At 38.2% G+C, this 23,249-nt stretch overlaps 2 protein-coding genes across 3 annotated transcripts in view; both read right to left on the bottom strand.

Annotated features, from left to right (window-relative positions):
- LOC307125797 (uncharacterized protein) overlaps positions 1-20,829 on the bottom strand; it is a 64,799-nt gene extending 43,970 nt beyond the window's left edge. The window contains exons 1-3 of one of the 2 annotated variants that reach the window (XM_079815919.1): positions 20,458-20,540; positions 15,285-15,341; positions 14,527-15,237 (exon numbers count right to left, since the gene is read on the bottom strand). In XM_079815919.1, the coding sequence (XP_079672045.1) occupies positions 14,527-15,194 (668 nt within the window). In that variant the 5' untranslated portion in view covers positions 15,195-15,237; positions 15,285-15,341; positions 20,458-20,540. Of the gene's footprint in view, positions 1-14,526; positions 15,342-20,457 lie in introns of both variants that reach the window. The other variant, XM_079815918.1, reaches the window with a different exon arrangement.
- Positions 16,322-18,588, bottom strand: LOC307126056 (uncharacterized protein). Its single transcript, XM_079816412.1, has 6 exons — positions 18,373-18,588; positions 18,143-18,182; positions 17,976-18,059; positions 17,620-17,825; positions 17,293-17,452; positions 16,322-17,202 (listed from the first exon to the last, which is right to left on the bottom strand). The coding sequence occupies exons 1-4, from the start codon at positions 18,472-18,474 to the stop codon at positions 17,650-17,652; spliced, it is 402 nt and encodes a 133-aa protein (XP_079672538.1). The 5' UTR covers positions 18,475-18,588; the 3' UTR covers positions 16,322-17,202; positions 17,293-17,452; positions 17,620-17,649.
- Positions 20,830-23,249: the final 2,420 nt, after the last annotated feature.

Below are 23,249 nucleotides of genomic sequence, written 5' to 3'. Positions count from 1 at the left end.
ATGGGACAGCGCGTCAGATCCGCGTCATGTTCGTCAGCGGCTGTTCTTAAAGTGACAGGAGCACTGATGATGTCTGTCATTAATGTCCATCAAAGAACAACGGGAACAGAAAAAATTGTAGCTTTAATTCGCATGATTAATCTATATTTAAGTTTTTATTTATGCAGTTAAGAAAGGTGTTTGATAACTATTACATTTCTGTATATGTCTAACAGGGAAGGCACAGGTAAAAATAACATGTATTATAATGGGGTTATGTAAAGATTGTTTTAAGTTAACTTAAATTAAAAGTTGTTGTTTTTTTAAGCCTAATAAATGTTGAAATTGCTTTCAGTTATACTGTAATGTAACGTCATTAATGTTTCATAGAGACATCAGTGATACTGGCCTTCATTCATAAAAACATGACAATACAACAAATATGCTGTCAATAAATTGTTTCTACATTAATTTGGCGAGTAACTGAAATTATTACAATACCAAAACATTAAAAAAATATTAATCGTGATTAATTACAAAAAAATTTTTATTAAAAAAATGAAAAATGAAAAAATGTATCGATTCCCAGCACTACCTAAAACACAATCATACGTCGCAGTTTTCCCAGCTGTTTATTCAAGTGCATTTTTTTGTTAACAGACTGAGAGTCCATTGCTTTTTTTGTTTTGGTAGTTTTGTTCATTTATTGTGGATATTTAAAATGCTTTCCGTTTTGAGTGTTAAATAGTCTTTCGAAATAAAAGTTTATTGATCTTTGAAAAGGTGTACCTGCATTATTATGCCATTATCATTATTTTAGATGAAAATGGTCTCAGAACGACAATATTATCGTTTATCGCAATAATTTCTTGGCCAATTTATCGTCCAGCAAAATTTGTTATCGTGACAGGCCTATTCAGACTCTGGTGATACTGTTGCTCTGCTGCTACTGGACCTTACGGCTGCGTTCGATACAGTCGACCACCATATTTTATTGTCTCGACTGGAGAACTGTGTGGGCATTAAGGGGTTGGCCTTGGCCTGGATTATGTCCTATTTGGAAGGCAGAAGTTTTTCAGTTCAGGTCAGTGATGCCATGTCCTCTTCGGCTCCTCTGTCGTGCAGAGTTCCTCAAGGGTCTGTCCTTGGGCCGCTGCTCTTTTCAATGTACCTGCTGCCTCTTGGGTCAATCCTCAGAAGTCACAATGTTTTGTTCCATTTTTATGCTGACGACTGCCAAATATATGTGCCGCTAAGTTAGTCAAAAACCCTTTTAGAGTGTCTGAATGAAGTGAGAGTATGGATGGCTATGAATGTTTTGTATTTAAATGAGAGCAAAACTGAGTTTGTGTTATTTGCTCCTAGTGACTCAGCTGCTGCGGTTCCTGTGACCTGGGTTGTCTAACTCGAGCCATTAGCCCTGTGGTTACAAACCTGGGAGTCAAGTTGTCGTTGAGTCGTTTAAAACTTGATGCACAGATTAGTGCAGTGGTGAAGACCAGCTTCCTCCAGCTGAGGCAACTAGCCAAAGTAAAACCGTTTTTATCTCGACATGATTTTGAAATTTTAATCCATGCTTTTATCACCACTCGTTTAGATTATTGCAATGCACTTTACACTGGTCTTAGCAAATCACTTATGGCACGATTACAACTAGTCCAAAATGCAGCTGCTCGTCTTTTAACTGGAACTCGAAAATTTGACCATATCTCACCCATCCTCCAATCCCTGTGCACTTTCGCACTGATTTAAAAATTATTTTATTTGTATTTAAATGTCTGCATGGCCTGGTCCCCCAGGACCTGTCTGATCTGCTCGTGCCCTACACCTAGGGGTGGGCGATATCTCAATATTTAAAATATATAGAGATATTTTTTAAACACAATATGGATTTTGACATATCGTATATATCGATATATTGTTTGTGTTTAATTCTTGCTTGTTTGCCTTCTCTGTGCTGTGCCCACCCTCGCTCGCTCCCCGCCTCCTTGCTTTTGTTCCCCCTCCCCTCGCGTGTTACATCACCGAGTCCGTGGCATTTCATATAGCGGTGGACATGGCACCCATTTCCGTCGTTGAACAACGTGGCTTTATACATATTATTTCTTTTATTTTACAGTTAAATTATTATTTATGTAATCAGGGATTTTGTTTTATCTTAAATGTTGCAGAAGCACTTTGTTATACGCACTGCCTACCTTGAGTTGAGTTGTTTTATTTTTGAATGAAAAGAAGGCAATATATTATTTCTTCCTTTATTTTACAGTTAAATTATTATTTTTGTATACAGGATTTTTTTTTTTTTTTTTAAATGTCGCAAAAGTACTTTGTTCCTACATGAACTGCCTACCTCTTTGCACTTCAATAAAAAAAAGACTTTGTGGTATTTGGCATATTTGTTTTTGCAGTAGTTTTTGGGGGGTTATTTTTCCTGTAAAGATATCGAGATATATATTGTATATAGCAATATATATCGAGATATATTTTTTGCTCCATATCGCCCAGTCCTACCTATATCCCCTTTCGTTGGATTCATTGGATTGGTTTAGGAAAACATTAATGTCACAGCTGCAGTCTGTGGCAATGTTAATCAAACAACAAAATACAAAGAGAAAATGTGTGTGTGTGTGTGTGTCTCTGTGTCATGTGCAAGTAAACTGGTCACTAAGATTAAAAAAAGCTGCTTTTCTGGAATTTTTATTTTTATTTTTGTGTTATAAGTATAATTGATTCTGAAACAATATTCTCACCAGTGTTCTATCAGCTATGACATTTAAATCTTTGCTATGACATATTTACATTTGCATATTTGTGATATTTACCCCGAGGACATTTTTTCCCTAATTTTATAAAATGAGAACATTTTAAATTCTTGCATTTGATCAATAAATTCAATTAGAATAATAAGACATTTATAGGGCTTTTGCCAATCAAATGAAATAATTTACACTGAAAGATTAAAACTGCATTGGATAATGTTATGATTGTTTTAAAGCTACACTGTGTGATATTTTCCCCCATCTAGCGGTGAAAATGTATATGACCATCCAGTGAATATTAGTTTCTGTTCCTCTCAATTCCGATTTCGTTTTAACTCCTATGGTGGCCGATTTAGTCCAAGATTAACATGGCTTCCAGTTCGACCTCGTCCACATTCGACATGGTGCCATCGAGTGTTAAAACGCCAAAGGCGAAGCTTTAATTTATGGGTATGTCCCTCTTTGGCTAATGTACTTTCAAGATGGAGGGGCAACATGGCGACCCGCAATCGAACCCATTACCCGTATGTATTTTAAATGGCATATTATAAACTTACAAGAATACTTTATTACTTGAAAGAAGTAAATATACATTAATGAGCACATATATTTTTGAAAGAACTAAGTGTTTTTAGCTAAGAATAAACTAAAAAAGTTACACAGTGTAGCTTTAAATATATTTGAATATACAAACAAGAAATGTTGGAAAGAATAATACTTTAAAACATGAAACTAAACCGCCAGTAGGTGGCGCAGTGACCGTCTTAATCAGTGGTTTTCAAACCCTGGGTCGTGACCCTCGGGTGGGTCAAGAGACTTAAAAAATGGCTCGCCAGGATGATTTAAGGAAAATGGAGTTACATAAAAAAAAAATTATAAATAGTTTTCATAAAATCAGTCTGTAGGCCTATATATAATTTTTGAGAGTCGCGGCGCTCCTCAAACAAGTTCACGGAAAGGAAACCCAGATGACAGAAAGCGCATCTTGATTTCTTTATTTTACAATAGCACAATGCAAGTAAACTCTTTGCAATTTTGAACGATGTCCTACTAACCAAAATGACAGAGTATTTTATGTTTTCTCTGCTCGTTCGTGCAGGCGCCTCACGCGCACACAACATATTCCAGCATTGCAAAATTGAAATCGCAGCAGGGACGTGCACAGGGGGGGTTGCTCAGGTTGCCCGGGCAACTGCCCATATGCCCTTCTCGACTCACGTTGCCCTTCCGAGGTGGAAAAAAATAAATAAAAAAATCGTACAATGTTGAATTCAGAATTTCACGTAGGCCTAGATAAAAAATGTAAAAAAAATTTGCAAAGCCTCATTCACTTCCATATTCAGGCACCCGTCCGAAAGTGAAAGTTAGTAGGGGGGAAGGGCAAACTCGACCGGCACCTGAGCTGAGCCTGCATGAGCGGCACTAGAAGGAGATTGTCGCGGTTGTCGGGTGAGACGACTTAACGTTGTCGGAAAGGTATAACAAACCTACGATCATCATCAAGTTTTATGAAATGAATTAAAATCTTCATAAATCCAGGATGAGTTAGCCACGTTTAGCCTAAATTATCAGACAGATAGCTTGCAGACAAGCAGCAGCTACTATTTTTTTTGGTAGGCATTAGGCAAACTAAGCTACATGTCTGCTGATAGTTCGTTTCTCACATTTCGCTTTAGCAAGAAGAATGAATGATGGAAGTAATGCATCACATTAATTATTTTATTCAAAATGGTTAAATGCCTAAATCCTATCACTATTTTAGGTATTGTTTGAAGTAGAGCCCTGCATTTCTGTCCGACGGGCCCCGACATTTTTACGCCCCTAAATTAACTTAATAAAGAAACAAAATGAAATATAACTACTTTGACATTAAAAACAAAACTGAACTATTTTAATGGCTGCAACTAATGTGTAATAGGGAGGATATAAAAAAAAAAACACGGGCTCCATGCAGGGCTCTAGTTTGAAGCCAAGATGCACACTGAAAAGAGGCGGATTCAGGGGTTGGTAGGGGAGTGCCCTTTTTTTAGGTCAGAGCAACTGCCCCTCAAAATTCCTGTGCAGGTCCCTGCATCGCAGTCAGTTCATTATCAACATAAAATAGTCAACCTAACATATAAAGTTACACAGCTCAGCTCAGTTTAAATAGTCAGTAGTAGCCTAAAATTCATGACATTCAATGTGAGCACCGCCGCTGTGGTGTTTCCAAGCACACTTTGTGCATGTGAAGAGGATGTTTTCCATCAATATTTGGACACGAGTGAAGTACAAAGCCTATAATAAATAATGGTTTAGCATCCAAGTACATTGCGAATATGGAAACATTTGAATGAGAGAGTTAGGCTATGCTGGTTACTTTAAGCTTCTCATTAAAGGGATAGTTCACCAAAAATGTTTTATTCTGTCATCATTTACTCACCCTCAAGTTGTTCCAAACCTGAATGAGTTTCTTTGTTCTGCTGAACACAAAAGAAGATATTTTGAAGAATGTTTGTAACCAAGCAGATAGAGCAACCCTTGACTACCATAGTAGGGAAAAAAATACTATGGTAGTCAATGGTTGCTCTATCTGCTTGGTTACAAACATTCTTCAAAATATCTTCTTTTGTGTTCAGCAGAACAAAGAAACTCATTCAGGTTTGGAACAACTTGAGGGTGAGTAAATGATGACATAATTTTAATTTTGGGGGGAACTATCCCTTTAAATTATTTTGTTTTGGCTTTATTTATAGCCTACTTATATTTTTTAATTCTTGATCTGTTCTGAATACCGTTACATTTAAAGGATTTTGTGAGGCGTTGTGTCCAGGATAGCTCACTTTACTGGAGTTATTGCAAACAAGGAGGCAATGAATATTTCACAGCTTACACTTTATTCCCCGTGAAACTTGCGTAACAGTCTGTCACAAATGCTATACCGTCCACAGCGTTACTTAATAAACAAAACAAGAAAACAGAAAATAAACAGCATACATGGGAGTGCTCGAGGCGCAGTGCAGTCTGAGTTTCATTTGTTCCCGTCAGTAACATTATAGTGTGTTATTATCCACAATCAATCTAAATGTAAAAACATCAGAATCATTCTCTTTTGGTGATTCCCTAGTAATTTTTTGGTGTTGACGTTTTAATCAGGCTACTTGTCCGGTCGGGCAAGTAAAATTCTCTTTCACTTGCCCATTCAAAAAGTCTTTCTCTTTTCAGCGCAACACATTTTGAGCTAGTAAGCTCCCTGTCACGTGACAGTGGAGCGCAGTTAAAGGGAGTGATTGACGGCTAATACTAACCAACCTAAAGTCAGCTTTAAAGTTAATAGCGTCCAGATTCAGTTTAACTGGTTATGTGCTAGAACGGTGGACCGTCACTGTATCAGTTCACAGTGGGCACATACTGTGCAGTAATTAGCAAACGTTTTGTAGAGAAATTAAAACAGGTCGCACCTCAACAACTATTTGCACTCGCACAAATGCTCCCAAAATATATTTTGAAGTCCCACGAGTGTTTTCTGTTGGACAGATTCAATCCCTTTGGCGTTGACTCAGATTCTTCCTTTTTTTCTTAGCGATACTAATACCAGCTTTTCCTAAATAAATTTGAGCAAGTACATAAGTACACAGCCAGTGTTCAAAACTATCTGTTTACCTTAGCTCGATTTACAACGTTATGCTTGTAATACTGTTTTTAATTACAGTGGTACTGGTGGATTTCCGCGGGAAATTCAAGCATATCTTTGCGTCATTACGTCACATCTGAACATATAAATAAGGTGTCTCGGCTAGTAGGCTATATTGCGTGTGAGGATGTTGGAGGTGGGGATTTATAGCCTTTTCTCACAGCACTTGATATAATTTGATGGCGGATCCAGAAAGGTTCAAACGACAATCATCAGTGACAACTGGAGATTCATTCGTTGTAAAATGCAAAAGACTTTTAAAAGAAAAAAAAGAGACTGCAACCGGGTCCATACGAAAACAAGGATAAAAACGGCTTTTGAAAGGTGGCGTGAACTCCGTGTTTTGAAGGGGTTTAAAGCGGACGCAGAGACAGCTTTTTTTCTGCTGGACAGATAAGACATTTCAATTATGTAACAATAGCACACTTGTTCGCTTACTTCATACAGTTACAAAGTTTTTTTTTTGTTGTGCTTTCTCGTTTTGATTTGTGCATTATGGTAAAGTAAGGGTAAAGCCGACCGAGTAAGGGTGTGAACCTACACTGATCTCACGGTTCGGTTCCGTTCCGTTCGATTACGATTATCATGCCATCGATTCGGTTCGGTTCGGTTCAATATCACGACGCATCACAATGCATCGAACGTGCACTGCATCCTCAGGTATACAATTTTGTCAGTCAGTCAGCCTGCTCAAAGAAAAAACGCTTCTTGAATGTATCAAACATCAAACAAAACTCAAGTCTGGGCACAGAAGACAACAGGAGAGTTTAGGTACACAAAATACTAAAAGCCACTTCAGGAGGTGGTCTGGGCCGCATTACAGTCAAAACTAAAGTCTAAATGCATCTGGTTGTTCAAACATTTTACTCCTCCCAACAATGCTAAAAAATAAATATAGATAAAGCGTTATGGGCTATATGACATGTTATAGCCAGATATGACAGTGCTACTGAAGCACACATCGCCACAGACAGCAGCTGTGTACACTCTAAAAAAAAAAAGGTTCCATATGGCACCAAAAATGGTTCTTTGCTCGTAATCATAGGGGAACCTTTTTAAGTGCTATATAGCACTAATTTTGGTGCTTCAGTGGTTTTCAGCGGTTCTTCACCGGTTCTTTGAATAAGGTGCTATATAGCACCGCTTCCATATACAGAACATGTTAAGATATGGTGCTATATAGCACCAAAAGTGGTTCCTCTATTACCCCTTTTCCACCAAGGCAGTGCTGGTGCTAGTTCGGAGCCAGAGCCTAGTTTCAAATCAGTTCTTTGTGTTTCCACACCCAAAGCACCAGCTCCGAGCCAGGAAAAGTGGTTCTTAAGTAGCACCAAAACATTGCTGGGCTAGAAGTAAGAACTGATTACGTCAGGCGTTGGGGGCGGGGTTACCGTGACCAACAAGACCAGCTTAATTTTTAAGTCTACACTTGTGACCACCATTTTTGAAATAGCAGCTAATGGAGCTAACACCTGCTGCTCGTTTGTAATCTCTATACAATTTATGGCGAGCTGCACGAATGTGTTGGATTCGCTGTGTCTTGATGCCGATGTAGGATCGTAAAGCCATGTGCATCAATAATAACGCAACGGTTGCATTGTTGATGGAAGGCTTGTTCGAGATGCAGCGGTGCTCTGCAGACCGATCGCCATATGACAACGAGTTCAACGAGGGCATACGACTCCTTGTGCTTTTGATTCACTCATGCTGTGTTTTGATATCATACACGGATCGGTTTGCGCAGCGTCGATGCATCTCGAACAAGCCTGGTGTGTTTGTGTTTACGGCTGCCTCGCTAGCGTTGCTGAGAAAGATGAGACGTATACAGTGACGTAAGACCTGGCTCTAGGGATGCACCGAAATGAAAATTCTTGGCCGAAACCGAAAACCGAAAAAGAGGAAACCAAGGCCGAAAGCCGAAAGCCGAAACACCGAAAGAAATTATGCCAAATATTAGTACCATTGCATTTATGGCTATGACTGTGTACTAACTTTACTAAAATCAAGGCATTGCAATTGCATACATTAATATTAAAGTTTCAAAGAATAAATCAATTACAAGTTATGCCAATATTTATTTAGCACATTGCAACAATGCACAGTATAAAATAAAATTCAAACTAAAATGTTTAACTTGACCCCACTCATTTGTACATTAAATAATAATGTACAGGCCTACAGAAAGGTTTTTAAATTAAATGTTCTCTCATAAAAACAAAGTGCATTTAGGTCTAGTGCATTTAAAATTGTTCTCTGTAGGACTACTACAAGAAAGTGCATTCAGAACAAGTGCAACTGCTTAAAGATACATTTATTTTCTCTGTAGGACTACTACAAGAAAGTGCATTCAGAACAAGTGCAACTGCTTAAAGATACATTTATTTTCTCTGTAGGCCTTTAACATAATAGTGTATCAAAGCAAAAACTGCCATAGCCCATATGTTAACTGTAGAATAGGGGTGTAGCGGTACACAAAACTGACGGTTCGGTACAGCAGTTCTACAAAATGGCTTTTTATTTATTTTTATTGGTTAACTGAAAAAAAAAAGTCTGTCCTAAATTAATTAAATTATAACTAAAAGTTTATTGAATATATTGCTCTAAACTATATAGGGAGCCCTTACTTGCACATTCATATTAAAGGTTAAAAACAGAGCCCAAACTATTAGCCTAAATTCAGTTGCTATGTATTTTTAGGTCTAATAATCAACACTCAAATAACATCGTACACAAACATGTACACTTCACATAAGGCAGTTTTTGCAATAACTTCTAAATCTAATTATAAAATAGTTTTTTATCCAATTCGTTGTTGAAATATAATCATTTATACACAGTGTCTGTCATTTTATTTAAACATACATGAAATAATCAATATATCATTAACAGGTTAAGTAGAATATAATGAATATAACGGCTAATATAGGTCATATATTTAGTGAAAGAGTTGATTTTTCTAGTGAACTAACAGCTGTGGACACTGAGGTGCCTGAGGTAAATGTGATGCTACATGACTGTTTAGTTTACAGCAGTTATATTGAGGTCTTTCTGCCGTTGAAACACTGATTGAGCGATTACACCACATATATACACATGACAGTAAGTTGTAATGTATCCTCAACACACCTTAGATGTTCATTCATGTTTATTCTTTAGGAAGAGATGATCGATCGCGCTCACAGATGATCGCGTTCACGCGCGCGCGCTACTGCCAGAAGTGTGTTCCGCGCTTAAAACATGCCCACTGTTAAAGATTGCGTTCGGTTTCACAGTGAAGTCTGGTCCTCTTCTCATCGAGAACTTCTCGCTGTCAGTGCTTGTGCATGGAGCAGACGTGGGTGTTTCTCAGATATACTGAAATACGTCCACACCGCAGACATGTTGCTTCAGACAAGCACGTGCAGGTCGCGGTTTCTGTTTGCGTCATCACAACATTTCGGCCATGTTGTTTCGGTGATAAAAGTATTTCGGCCGAAAACCGAAAATGCACTTTTGGGGCATTTTCGGCCGAAAATTTTCGGTGGCCGAATATTCGGTGCATCCCTACCTGGCTCTGTTGTGGCCCTCATCATGTGGAAAAGCAAACGGTTCTTAGAAGGCTCCTCAGTCGAATCAACTATGAACTGGGACTAGCACTGGCTCTGAACTAGCACCCGGTTCATTCTGGTGGAAAAGGGATTTTAGATTACGACGAAGAACCATTTTTGGTGCCATATAGAACCTTTTTTTTTAGAGTGCATCTCTTCATCAAGCTAATGAATTACAAGCTAATGAGTTGCACAAACTACCGCAAATAAAACCGAAAGCAAGTCACAGGTGCTCAACATACAATCATATTCATTAAAAGTAAAGAGACCGAATTACATCTTACCAGTGCTGTTGCCACACTCGCTCCTGTTGCGGTCTTGGGACAAAAAAGCTCCACAAGTAGTAACCTAGAATACTGTCTAACACTTGATGGCTGTTCTGTCAAGTCCTCGTCGTCAGTGATGAACCTGGGTGTGCTCTTTGATACCAATCTTTGTTTGAAAGCCACGTTTCTAGCTTCTGTAAAATTGCATTCTACCATCTTAAAAATATATCTAAATTACGGCATATGCTCTCAATGCAAAATGCTGAACAGTTAGTTCATGCGTTCATGACCTCAAGGTTAGATTATTGTAATGCTCTACTGGGTGGTTGCCCTGATCGCTTAATAAACAAACTCCAGCTGGTCCAAAACGCAGCAGCTCGAGTTCTTACTAGAACCAGGAAGTATGACCATATTAGCCCAGTTCTGTCAACACTGCACTGGCTGCCTATTAAACATCGCATACATTTTAAAATCTTGCTTGTTACTTACAAAGCACTAAATGGTTTAGCTCCCCAGTACTTGAGCGAGCTCTTAACATATTATACTCCATCACGTCTACTGCGGTCTCAAAATTCTGGCCAGTTGATAATACAGAGAATATCCAAATCAACTGCAGGCGGTCGATCCTTTTCCTATTTAGCACCTAAACTCTGGAACAGTCTTCCTAACATTGTTTGGGAAGCAGACACACTCTGTCAGTTTAAATCTAGACTAAAAACACATCTCTTTACTGTGGCATACACATAAAACACTTTTTCTATTAAATGATTGTTAGGCTGCATTAACTAGGTCAGCCGGAACCGGGAACACTTCCCATAACACCTGATGTAACCGTTACATCATCAGAGGAATGGCATCTACTCTAATGTTAGTCTCTTTGTTTTATCCCGAGGTCTACTGCAGTCAGCCGGATCTGGGACGTATCCAGATCAGATGGTGGACCTGCGCCCAGACATGACCAACCCAGGACCCTGAAGTGTCTGCAGAGACCGTGTCAATTAGACTCCCCCTGCAACTGCCTCATCGACACGACATCCTCAACAAATCGGTCTCCGGCGTGATGACTCCGATCCTTCTAATATTCCTATTTAATAATTGTTAAATCGATATGTCATCCTCAATAAACCCGTCTCCGGCCATGCGGCTCTGATCCTTCGAATATTTCGATCTAATATGACCCCTGACCTGTAAAGTTGCCAGAATAATAATAATAATACACTGTTTGTTAATTGGCCAGAGGAGAACTGGCACCCCGACTGAGCCTGGTTTCTCCCAAGGTTTATTTTTCTCCATTATGCCCTGATGGGGTTTTGGTTTCCTTGCCACTGTCGCCTTTGCCTTGGCTTTTGCTCAGTTGGGGACACAAAATGTTCAACTAAATATCCAAATAAATCTAATTAGTAAACTAAATGAACCATATAAACTAAATTACTGATCTAAAGCCCACATTGTCACTGTATGATAATTGAAATGAGCTGATGACATCACCGTTTTCTCCGGAGCGGCTGTACGGCCGAATAAAATTCTGTTGTATTATTTTCCTGTTTAACACTGTGAAGCAGCTTTGAAACAATCTACATTGTAAAAAGCGCTATATAAATATAATTGACTTGACTTTGATTTTGAAATTAGCTGATGATTAATAAAATGCAGCTCATATCTGTTGTTTTTGGTGACGTTACCTCCATTAAATCAGCATATAGTGTGAGAATTGGAGATCGGATTTATAGCCCTATCCGTTTTGCGAAGATACATTTGTGACCAAATGTAAATTAAATCGTTTTGATAAATCAGATAGATATCTGATCTGTAAAAACGCATGAAGTGACCAGGTGTAAACAGGCCCTTAAAGAACTCTAACGTTGATATAATTTGATCCACTTTTGGCTGAGCTGGGTGCACCTTGGCACTGAAAGGCGTTAACAGCTCATGATGAAAACGGCTGACGTGGTTTCTCAAGTTAGTGGTATTACCCCATGCACATTTTATTTGTGCGTGACATGATTTACACACAGCGCGTGTCTTCTCCAGGTCGTGCTTACCATGTTGTTCATAAAAGCCGAAATGTGCCCAGATGTCTGCTTTTAAAGTAGTTGGAGCATTTTAATTACTCGCACTTGCGTCTCGCCTCCCTCTGCCATTGTTTGCTACCGCGACAACGCACGTATGTGACAAATGACGTCGGAAAAGAATCAGTACATTTAGGGTGACCATACGTCCTGTTTTTCCAGGACATGTCCTGTTTTCAAGTCCTGTCCTATCCTGTCCTGGCCCCAATATAAAAATGTTCTATCCATACAGAGGGGGCATACTTTAAATAAATTGAAATTAATAAGGAATCTTTGAGTAAACTTCGAGTATCATTTGAGTATCTCATTGCCGGGCAGAGTGTCCTGGTTTTCGGTAATCAAAATATGGTCACCCCAGTACATTACCGGGTTTTTCCTGTTTTTGTGGGACTAATGGTCACTGTTTTATTTGTTAAACACAATCCAGAATCCACTAAGTACACACTACTTCATTATAGAGAAAACAATAAATGAAAAAAAAATATGTAATCATAAGGTATGACAAAAATATATATTAAACTAGGTGAGTGGATAGTTAAAAAAAATTGCAATTACAAAGTAATTTGAAAAAAATCTTTGGGCTAATTTGATAAAATCTAAACACGTAAATAAAAATGTACAAATTACTTTGTGTTCTTATAAAATATGTTTATGAAAAACCATTTATATTATTAGATTTATATATGAATGTAGATAATTATATGGGCCTACACAAATAAAATAAAATTACAAGATGTTTAATGTAAACGTAATGTGCAACTTTGTAATGGGGCAACAAAGATATGATAGATACGAGAGAACAAGATAGGCTTTTAATAATCTTTCAGTGCACAAAACTATGAAAATATATGAAACGCTTCAAAACAGTGCGGCACAAAGCGATTATGTGCATCCCGCGTGCAGAATGATGCGCTTAAAGCAACATGGAGTTTTGCTTTCGCGCATTGAAAAGTTCACGGCATAAAGAGAAGAGATGTGAGCGCACAAATTCTAGCCTATAATGTATATCTGTCCAACAGTTCACAGATAATTTGTGTCTTCACAGTTTTTAATTCCAGTTATTGTGCGTGTGATGCTAATTAATATTCCTTGTGTTGTCACCCGGTAGCGAGTACAACATCGTTCAGAAACCGCTAGATAAACTCCAGCAAGATAAAGTAATTTTATGCAAACAGCCCTTTATCTACAGATCAAGTATTATAATGGAAATATATCATCTTGGAGTGATCTTTACCGTGCTGCTGCTGACTGTCGTAACCGACCGCGACGCGCAGTTTGAATGCTGAACGGAGAATGATTGACAACTGCAGCGGAGGGAAGACGAGTTCCCTTTCGAGAGAATCACTCGTATTGCATAGCATACGCTAGGGGGACTCCTAGTTCCTCGAGAATTGAAGCAGAATTTTATCCTTAAAATTTGTTCATGTAAAACACAGTGCAGCTGCACAGTAGACCATATAAGCGCGCTGATTACTTCACAGCTTCTTTTGCAATTTGTATTTATTTTCTTTTGCAATACTTTATTCTTTTGCAAATCTATGTGGCATTATTTTGATTCCATATGTCTGAGTTTTGTCGACAGACGGAGGCGGCACGCAATTTGACGGAGGTGGCCTCCTCGTAATTCTCTATTCAGGAAAAACCCTGCATTATAATCGGTTATGGTCTATTACTGAACCGATACCGAATAGTCCTTGTCTGCATCGCTATGCATCGAATAAACTATTATTTTCGACACCCCTAGTGCCGAAGTTGATAATTCCGCGAATAGCTGCAATTGCAGATTTCGAACGGAGATGGCGACAAAGAGGAAAAACTACGGACTGCAGCTTTAAATAATTTAAAATAAAGATCGTATGAAACATATCATTACACCAGTAAGTGGCGACAAGAGACTTTAAAAAATATATATTTGTTACTGATAATTCATTCAGTAATGAAACAAGTGAAGTCTTTATTATGAGTCACTGAATAGGCCTATTCATTCTAATCGATTTAAAAAAACAAACAAAAACAAATTAGATATTTTAAATAGACTGCAGCAATTTTGTCCTCTAGTAAAGTACATGTTTTTTTCTCAGTTGTCTATCCATAATCATGGGAGATCTGTGATCTCTATTTGAAACAAAAAATAAATATATGATTCTCAATTTATACTGAATTGTGCAGCTCTAGCAGATAGTGATTGGTACTCACACAGAGTTAGATGGTCCAGCACTGAGATAAGGAGGCAGATGAATGGAGTTGTTACTCTTCATGGACACACAGCTGAATCCTGGAGATGGTCCATCATTGAGATAAGGAGGCAGATGCATGGAGTTGTTACTCTTCATGGACACACAGCTGAATCCTGAAGATGGTCCAGCACTGAGATCAGGGGGCCGGTCCATGGAGTTGTTACTCTTCATGGACACACAGCTGAATCCTGAAGATGGTCCAGCACTGAGATCAGGGGGCCGGTCCATGGAGTTGTTACTCTTCATGGACACACAGCTGAATCCTGAAGATGGTCCAGCACTGAGATCAGGGGGCCGGTCCATGGAGTTGTTACTCTTCATGGACACACAGCTGAATCCTGAAGATGGTCCAGCACTGAGATCAGGGGGCCGGTCCATGGAGTTGTTACTCTTCATGGACACACAGCTGAATCCTGAAGATGGTCCAGCACTGAGATCAGGGGGCCGGTCCATGGAGTTGTTACTCTTCATGGACACACAGCTGAATCCTGAAGATGGTCCATCATTGAGATAAGGAGGCAGATACATAGAGTTGTTACTCTTCATGGACACACAGCTGAATCCTGGAGATGGTGCTCTCTGAGTGTCAACAGAAGCCTCCTCCTCTCTCTCCTCACACACACTCATTTTACAAGTCCGGTTCTCCTCCTCCTCTCTCTCCTCACACACACTCATTTTACAAGTCCGGTTCTCCTCCTCCTCTCTCTCCTCACACACACTCATTTTACAGGAAGGTTTCTGCTTCTCTTCTTCCTAGATAACAGCTGTATATGCCTGTATGTGGCAAGAAAAAACAAGAATAAAACACTGAATTTTGACAGTTAAATTAAAGGAACATGCCGACTTTTTGTGTCTGGTATTCCCTATGTTACGGGGACCAAATGTCCTCATAAGGATAGTAATAATGGCAGTATATTTTCGACTTTTTTTTTTTTTTGGTCAGCTAAAAACATCATAAGTAAAGTGTTTACAGATAACATTGAACCAGAAAACATTGAACTGTTTTTCACTGGAAGAATGTATGTTCATAACTTGGAGAGAACCTCGCCAGAACATTAGCCAAAGTTATGAGAACATTTCCTGTTAGCTGAGATACAGACAGTGATGTGAACTAATCAACTTTTCTTTTAATTGAAAATATGCTATAATTGACATGATCCATGTAATTCATAACTGAATGTGATCAGACAATAAACGTTTTGTGTTTTGACATATTAGAGCGAATGTGTCCAAGACATATGGCCTTGTTCTCGGTCTAATATATTTAGCTTTTACTTGTTTCTGTACTCATCATATACATCGTTTTATTTAGTTTATTACTCTTTTCTGGTAACAGCACAATAAGCGACAATCAGGAACACAATCTGTGTAACGTTAGGCCAAGTTTATCCATTTAGTGTCAGTTTCCACCGTGAAGTACCCAGATAGCAATGAGTCGGCGGACCACCGGCGGTGATCCGGCGGCTGTAGAAGCGTCAGAATTGCGTAATCGCAAACACGTTTGACGGCGCACCGCCGGCGGCAGCCGCTTTTTAAAAGCGGCAGCCGGCTTCCTACCGCCTTCGTACCGCCGCCGGCCCGCAGGCAAACCGCCGTTCCGCCGCCTTTATACCAGAAGGCGGCCCGGCGGAGGCAAACGCTTTTTTCGAACGATCTGCCTCCGCTTATTGTGTAATAAATAATATATATATTTATTATTCATATATTTGTAACATGCAGTTTATGATGGATAATAATTGAACAAACCAGATAAATTCCCATTTGGCATTTTTATTCCACATTTCAAAGTACATTAACTGTCAATGATACAAGATAATATAAATTAAATATAACAGACAATAAATAAGCTTAAATAGGCCTATAAATAACAAAAAACATTTTTACTAAAGAACCTGCATGTTTCCAATTAAATTTTGGTTTAAAAAAAAAAAAAAAAACAGCCTTACAAGCAAATTATAACACTTACAATATTTGTTAATAACAAATAGGTCAGCTCTGGGATGAAAAGAATTACCATTAAATATTATATCAAATAATGAGGATATTTGGTACCAAAGAATGTGCAGGATACCAAATAAATCGAGGTATAACATCACATTTAACAAGCCATTTCTAACAATAGCATAAATGGTAATAATTTAGAGTAAAGCTCTGGAGAAGAATAGAACAGTAGTAGAACAGAACATTATAACAAGCCTGACTATGGGTTCTCCGGTTTTCCCCGACCTCCAGAATGAGGCAGCGCAAATTGGCTTATCTTCAGTGATTTCTTGTGCGCCTATATAAAGGACAAACAACCTCGCCATCCCATATCTATCCAAGGAGCTGCCTTCAAGGCAGGGTCACAGGGAATAAAAAAAAAGTAATTTCCACAGTGAACAGTGTGGATTGGGTGAGTGTAGCCTGAAACTTCTGGCTTCTTTAGGGGTCTTGATGTTACTGACTGCAGGATAAAGAAAGGGTTCCAGGTGTCAGTAGTCAGCCTAGGTGTAAGAGGTCGGCTGTGGGTCCCTCTCAGCTGTGCGGCGTCTTTTTCCACCTTCACGATCAGATGCTCCTTTCAGGTAACGCATAGCGCTAACCTGGACCGCCTCATCAGTGGCATCCTGGGTTGCCGGGTTCTTCCGGATGGCTCCTGTAGAAAATACAGATCTGTCATTCCATGTGAATGTCATAAGGCCACACACATCTACTTAAATATATAACAAATTTATATATATATTACTTTGAACAATGGTCTTCAGGAACATGTCTCTAAAACATGCTTTATCCCCTACACCAGTCCAGGTTGTATTAATGGAAAGGTGATTAGAGAAGATACTCTAAAGTATTCGCCACACGGTTGTCTTTAGGTCCCTCCCACATTTGATTGCCAAAAACCGAAGCTGAAAATACAAAAAAGTGTTACAAATTACATATCTCTGAAGCTTCTCATACATAAATATAAAAATGTGACAGGCTGTGATTCAGACTGTAGAATATGCAGTGTACAATCTTAAATTTTACTTTTTAGATTACCCTACAGCATTATAAACAAAATCAGCACACTTACTGGAGCTCTTTATCCTGCCTCAAACTGTTGTCAAGCAACGCCAAATGGGTTGTCTAGGGGGAGTAACAGACCCCCTGGCAGGGATAACTCTCCAAAAGACACATTGGCACTGAAATGTTGCAGCATAGTGTCCATTTTGTTGTCCATGCTACGCACAACATCGCCAAACTCTCCAAGACGTCGCAGCATTAGGGTCTGATCTGCACCTACAGGGGTTCACAGAATAAAAGAATAAAGCAGTCAGTCCTGGTCCCTCAACTACTAAACTATGACATTTACAACTAGGTCTACTACATGTACAGGTGGCCCCAGTGGGAATTAAACCAACAACCACAGGTGTTGTTTGCAAGTTGTACCTGATTGCCCAGTACGAGCAAACGTCGTCAACATTGTCCCAACTTGCTTCACCTGCTCATGAAGTGAGCCGCTGTCATCCGAAGCTACAAAATGAAAGGCATTTGGTAATTTTGGACCTACATCACAGTCAAAAAAGTAAAATTTAAGAAAGAGTGCATGTTCTCACCTGCTCGTGCATTGCTTTCCCTCAGGGCTTGGTTCTCATTCTGGAAATCTACATAAAAAATATTTTATTTTAATTATATATATATATATAAAACAACAACTACAGGCACAATTTTCCATACTGTTAAAGTTTCCAACATCTGCAATTTCCTGTTTGTCCATCTCAACTCCTTTCAATATTCTTCTCCTTATAGCCCAGTAACTAGACATTGTGACTAACAATTTATTTACCTTGAAAGCCGAAACGATTGTCCAACAATAGGTCTCTTGGATGAAGATAACCGATTGTGCTCTGGTCAAGGTATCTGCAAGAAAATGTGAACAAAACCGCATTGTTAACGTTAAATACAGAATATACAGTAGCTATGCTGTGGGGGGAAAAACTGGTCAGCCAAATGTGGAACAGTAAAATGTATTCATTCAGTGTAGTGAATCAAGTAAACTGCATTGTCCTCAAACATAATAAGTACAGCAGTTCAGAGAAATAACTCATAAATGACCTTAAATGCTAGAAGAACAGTAGCAACACAGCACATGCTAGCTAACACTTGCTAAAACTGACCTAGCAGCATGCTTGTTCGGACTAACAAAATAATTTAAATAACCTATATACATCATTCTGTTTTGTTAGAAAACACCAAAAGTTAAACTTAAGTCTTTCTAGATGTAAAGCTTTGGCTAACTTACCTACAGTAGCTAGATACATTTTAACATGTAGCACATGCTTGAACTCAGTGTGTAAAAAAGGCGAAACAGCACGTGTTAGCTAAAACTGTGTATTGTGCACTATATCAGCGTGCGTGTCTGAACAAACTAATTAAAACAACCTACCGGTATATACATCAAAAATGAACATAATATTGTGTGACACAAAAAGGAAACATGTACTTACTTAAACGCTCGTAGTCGAGGATATTTTCTGATCTCCTCTCTTCAAATACTAAAACCATGTGATGAGCGGCCGCTGATGGTAAATCTGTATGTTTTACCGGTTTGTCTTCCGTCTTTTTTAGGTATACTGCCCCTCTCGGCCGGTGGAGGTACTTCTCTGTTTTTTTTTTATTTTTTTTTTATTTAAATTAGTACATGTATAGACAAGTACAATACAAAAAGTACAATGAGAGAAAAATAAAAATAATAAAGCATTGTGGTACAGTTCCGAATATGTAGAACAAAGAATAACAACAAATGTAACACTGTATATAAAATAAATAATAAAAATAAGAATTCTGAGATAGAAAATACTTTATAATATTAAGGCAGTCACATGAAATTGAAAAGCTTTCAGGTTTCTGTTTTTGTAAGCTTTTTGTTTTGCGACCTCATGTTTGAGAGGGTTTCAAATATTGTAAAAATCAGCTTTATAAGAGGTAATATTAGAGGGCTTCTTTTGAGTTATTCTTGTCTTATGAATGTAGAATTTTTCCTAAATAATTAATAATATATTTTTGTTTTTCAGAAAAATATGGGTTTTGAAAACAAAGTAAAATGTCATGAAGTTAGTTCTAATTTTTTGTCATGTCTATTTTAAAGTCAGTCCAAAAAGAAATAGAAAAAAGGGCAATACAAAAATAAGTGTTATCCTAAAATGAACTTTCAAACTTTCTTAACCCTCCTATTATGCTAAAAAAAAAAAAAAAAGTATTACATCCATTATGGGTCAAATTGACCAACACTGTTTAAACACACTCGACATGCAAATAATCAAGTGAAAATTTAAATGTAATTTCCTAAACCTAACCTTATCATGGAATCAAGAGTCAAGAATCTGTTATAAACCCTAATGGCTTTGGAGCAAAAAAAACTAATATTTGATATAATTCACATATAGGCTATTATGATTTTATAATCGCTTCAAATGTGAGAACTAGTTAAAATGCTGTCAGTTCCACTCTATTTCCCAACAAGCCAAACATAGCCAACGTGGTTGGTCGAATTTGAGAGTAGAAATCCTTGTATTTCACAGCGGCTTGCCGCCAGCCGGCCGCGGTCCATTAGGCGGAGGCAACCGCCAGAGAAAATGAAGCCGGCGGCCCGCCGGCTAGTCGGCCGCGGCATCTCGCAAGAAATGGGAGTGACGTATTCGGCGGCAAACGTTTCATCACCGCCAGCGGGACGCACCTATAGCCGACAGCTTAGGGCCGGCGGCAAAAAGAAGCCGTGCCGATATTTTTTGCTATCTGGGTAGCGATCAGCTTTAACTGTTTGAGTTCGACATGTTTAGACGCAGATGCTCTGATCTATAGAGATGCTGAAGATATTACATTGACTATTGATTATGATATTTGTAGATGTGAAACATTTTAACAAACTTACCGTGACATGTTATGAAGACATTTCTGATCTTGAACTCTCTAAAATGGAGGCAAGTCATCATATACTGCTTTCGGTTTCACTCTGGGACACAGGGCTCTCAAGTCTCGCGAGACACGCATTTCAACACGTTCACTTTGAAGGCCGTGTCCTTTGAAGTGCGCGGCCGACGCAGCCTTCAAAGGACGCTCTGAGACTCGTTTACAGTGGAAGGTATAGCGGATTGCGTCACCGCGGCGCGACGAAGGCTGTCCCAATTCGTAGGTCCTTCGAAGGCTCCTTCAAAATACGGCCTGCAAATGCGTCCTTCTTTTCCCATGAAATGAAGGATAGTTGGATGGATGCTTCGCAGCCTTGCCTTCCCCAGAATTCATTGCGCGCCGCGACGTCAGATTTTTGAAGAGAAATTGCCAGATTTTAAATGCAAGTATTGGGTTTCAATTTACTCCAGTAATCTAATGTATCTACTGATAAAAATAAAATGTTGACTAATATGTTACCAACATACGATTTTATATAGTTTATATTCTTTATTATGCACATAAATGGGCCGAGGTAAACATCTTTAGTTGTTTTGTTTTTAGGCAGTTGAATATAACTTTAAAGTCCAGTATAAATGTTCATTTCAGTTCTCTTCAACGGCAGCTGTCAACAGTTGCTAAATATTACAAATAATGTAACGAAATACATTTACTCTGTATTTGAGTATAATTGTGAAGTACCTCAGATTTTTATTCAACTTCATCTCAGAGGCAAATATTGTGGTTTTATGAAAAACTGAATTTTAACACATGGATATTACATTTTGATATTAGTTATCGTTTAAAAAAGAATCTAAAAATAAAATACACTAGAAATATGTGTTATAGATCAGGGATAGGCACCGTTGGTCTTGGAGGACTACTGTCCTGCAGAGTTCAGCTCATAGAACAGTTATGCATGTTAAAATATTTTGTTGTTTGCTTTGAGGATGTGAGGTAATTTAATTTATTCTTCCCTCTTTCTGAAAACATCTTAGCGACATGGCAGCCGTCGAATAAGTCAGCACTGCAAACCTGTTGGTAGACAGTGTAAATATGCCCTGATCCAGATGATGTCCCGCTGACAGAGGCTTCACCAGGGTCAATAAAGCCCAGCTCAATAAAAGACTACAGAAAAACATTTTCTTCCATCTGTTTTATGTACTGTTAATTTTAAAATTTATTTAGTTTTTCTAATCTTAAACGTAACTTATGTAAATAGTTGTAAAAAGTACTGTAAATAAAAATGTATAGAACAATTTATTTTTTCATTTACAAATTAATTGACATGACAAAAATAAATGTACAGGGGCCCGTTTCAGAAAGGAGGTTAAGTGAAAACTCTGAGTAGGTTAACCCTGAAATAAGGGAAACTCTGGGTTTTCTGTTTCAGAATGGGAGGTATGTCAAACCCGGGAAAGCAGGGTAAGCCAAGCCCGTTTCTGAAAGAGAGGTAACTTATACTCAGAGTCAGTTACCAGGGTAACTCTCACTCTGTGAACCTAACCTGGTCAGAGGCAGGTTTTCTTTGGTAAACCCAGAGTTTGTTTCGTTCTCCTCCCCCTTTTTAAAGCACCAGCAGTGTTTAAATACTTTATTCATTCATTCAAACGCCACAAATGCTTTTCTTACTGAGTATTTTGGTCATATTTCAAGTATAAATATAAAAAAAATTATAAATTTAATCTAAATCTAAAGTAAGCAAAGTTTACTTAAAACAAATTAAATTTTCTGCCCCTTGACAAAAATACAAAGTAAGAAAAGCACATGAGGACACTGTCAAAGTGACAAAAATGGCATGTTTTATACAGGATCCTGACGTTCACTTGATAATCCTCTAGAAGTAACCTAATAATTAGAATTTCCTTTAGGATTTCCAGTGGTTGGACACATTTATGACACTCATATACCCATCATCACACTTTCTGAAAACGGATTACTGTATGGAATGGAAGGATGCTGCCAGATGGTAGTACGAGATATATGGCATAACCACCACCACAGCTGTTAAATACATTTATTTACATTTTTATAGTCATCTTTATTTCCTACAAATACTTTATTCTTTTTCCTGTTGGGTGTTAATATTCTTCCTCCATCTCCTTTTCATCTGTCAGTGGTGCTGGAGTTTGGCTGGCCTGAGTAGAAGTCAATAATGTCATTACCCTGATTAGTAAATGTATCAGGTGGGATCAGAGAACATTTCATTATGTGAAAAGAGCATAGACCCTTTTCACATTTCTGGGTTTCCGAAGCTGAAGTCGTCATAGTTGGGTTAACTCTTATAGCGGTGAATGAGAGAATACATTAAATATATATTTTTGTGTCTCCATTTGCTCAAATAGCAAAAGAAAAACTCCACAATAGTGATTTCACAACTTTCAAAAAGATGGAAAAATTAAAGTGAGATTGATAACTGCAGTGAAAAGAGAGAAAGATGTTAATTTTAACTATCACTCCCATAGACGCTGTATTAGAAACACTCTCACAGCAGCGGTAACTTGATTTTTGTAATTTGATGCAAAAGTAATATAATACAAAGTATTAGTGTTATAAATGTACATACATAAAAAATAAATAAAAAAAACATTGCAGGATTTGAGAAAACACGTCATCACAGTCTGTGAAAAGGGTCTATGTGGGAAAAGCTGCTGCACATTGGACACTGAATGATATTTATTTCATATGTCAAATGTTTGTAAAGTCATTAAACCTACACCCATGAACATTTTATGCTTAAAGCTTTTCCTGATTGAATTATGTTTTTTTTTTTTT

This window comes from Gobio gobio (genome assembly GCF_949357685.1).
Source record: "Gobio gobio genome assembly, chromosome: 1".
NCBI lineage: Eukaryota > Metazoa > Chordata > Actinopteri > Cypriniformes > Gobionidae > Gobio > Gobio gobio.
Note: the sequence above shows the minus strand (reverse complement) of the source record. Positions and strands in the feature narration are given on the sequence as shown.

Coding starts and splice junctions, on each gene's coding strand:
- LOC307126056 (XM_079816412.1), bottom strand. CDS start 18,474: ATGCGGTTTTGTTCACATTTTCTTGCAGATACCTTGACCAGAGCACAA. Junction 18,183..18,372: donor CAATCGTTTCGGCTTTCAAG/GTAAATAAATTG, acceptor GTAGATTTCCAG/AATGAGAACCAAGCCCTGAG. Junction 18,060..18,142: donor GGAAAGCAATGCACGAGCAG/GTGAGAACATGC, acceptor TTCATTTTGTAG/CTTCGGATGACAGCGGCTCA.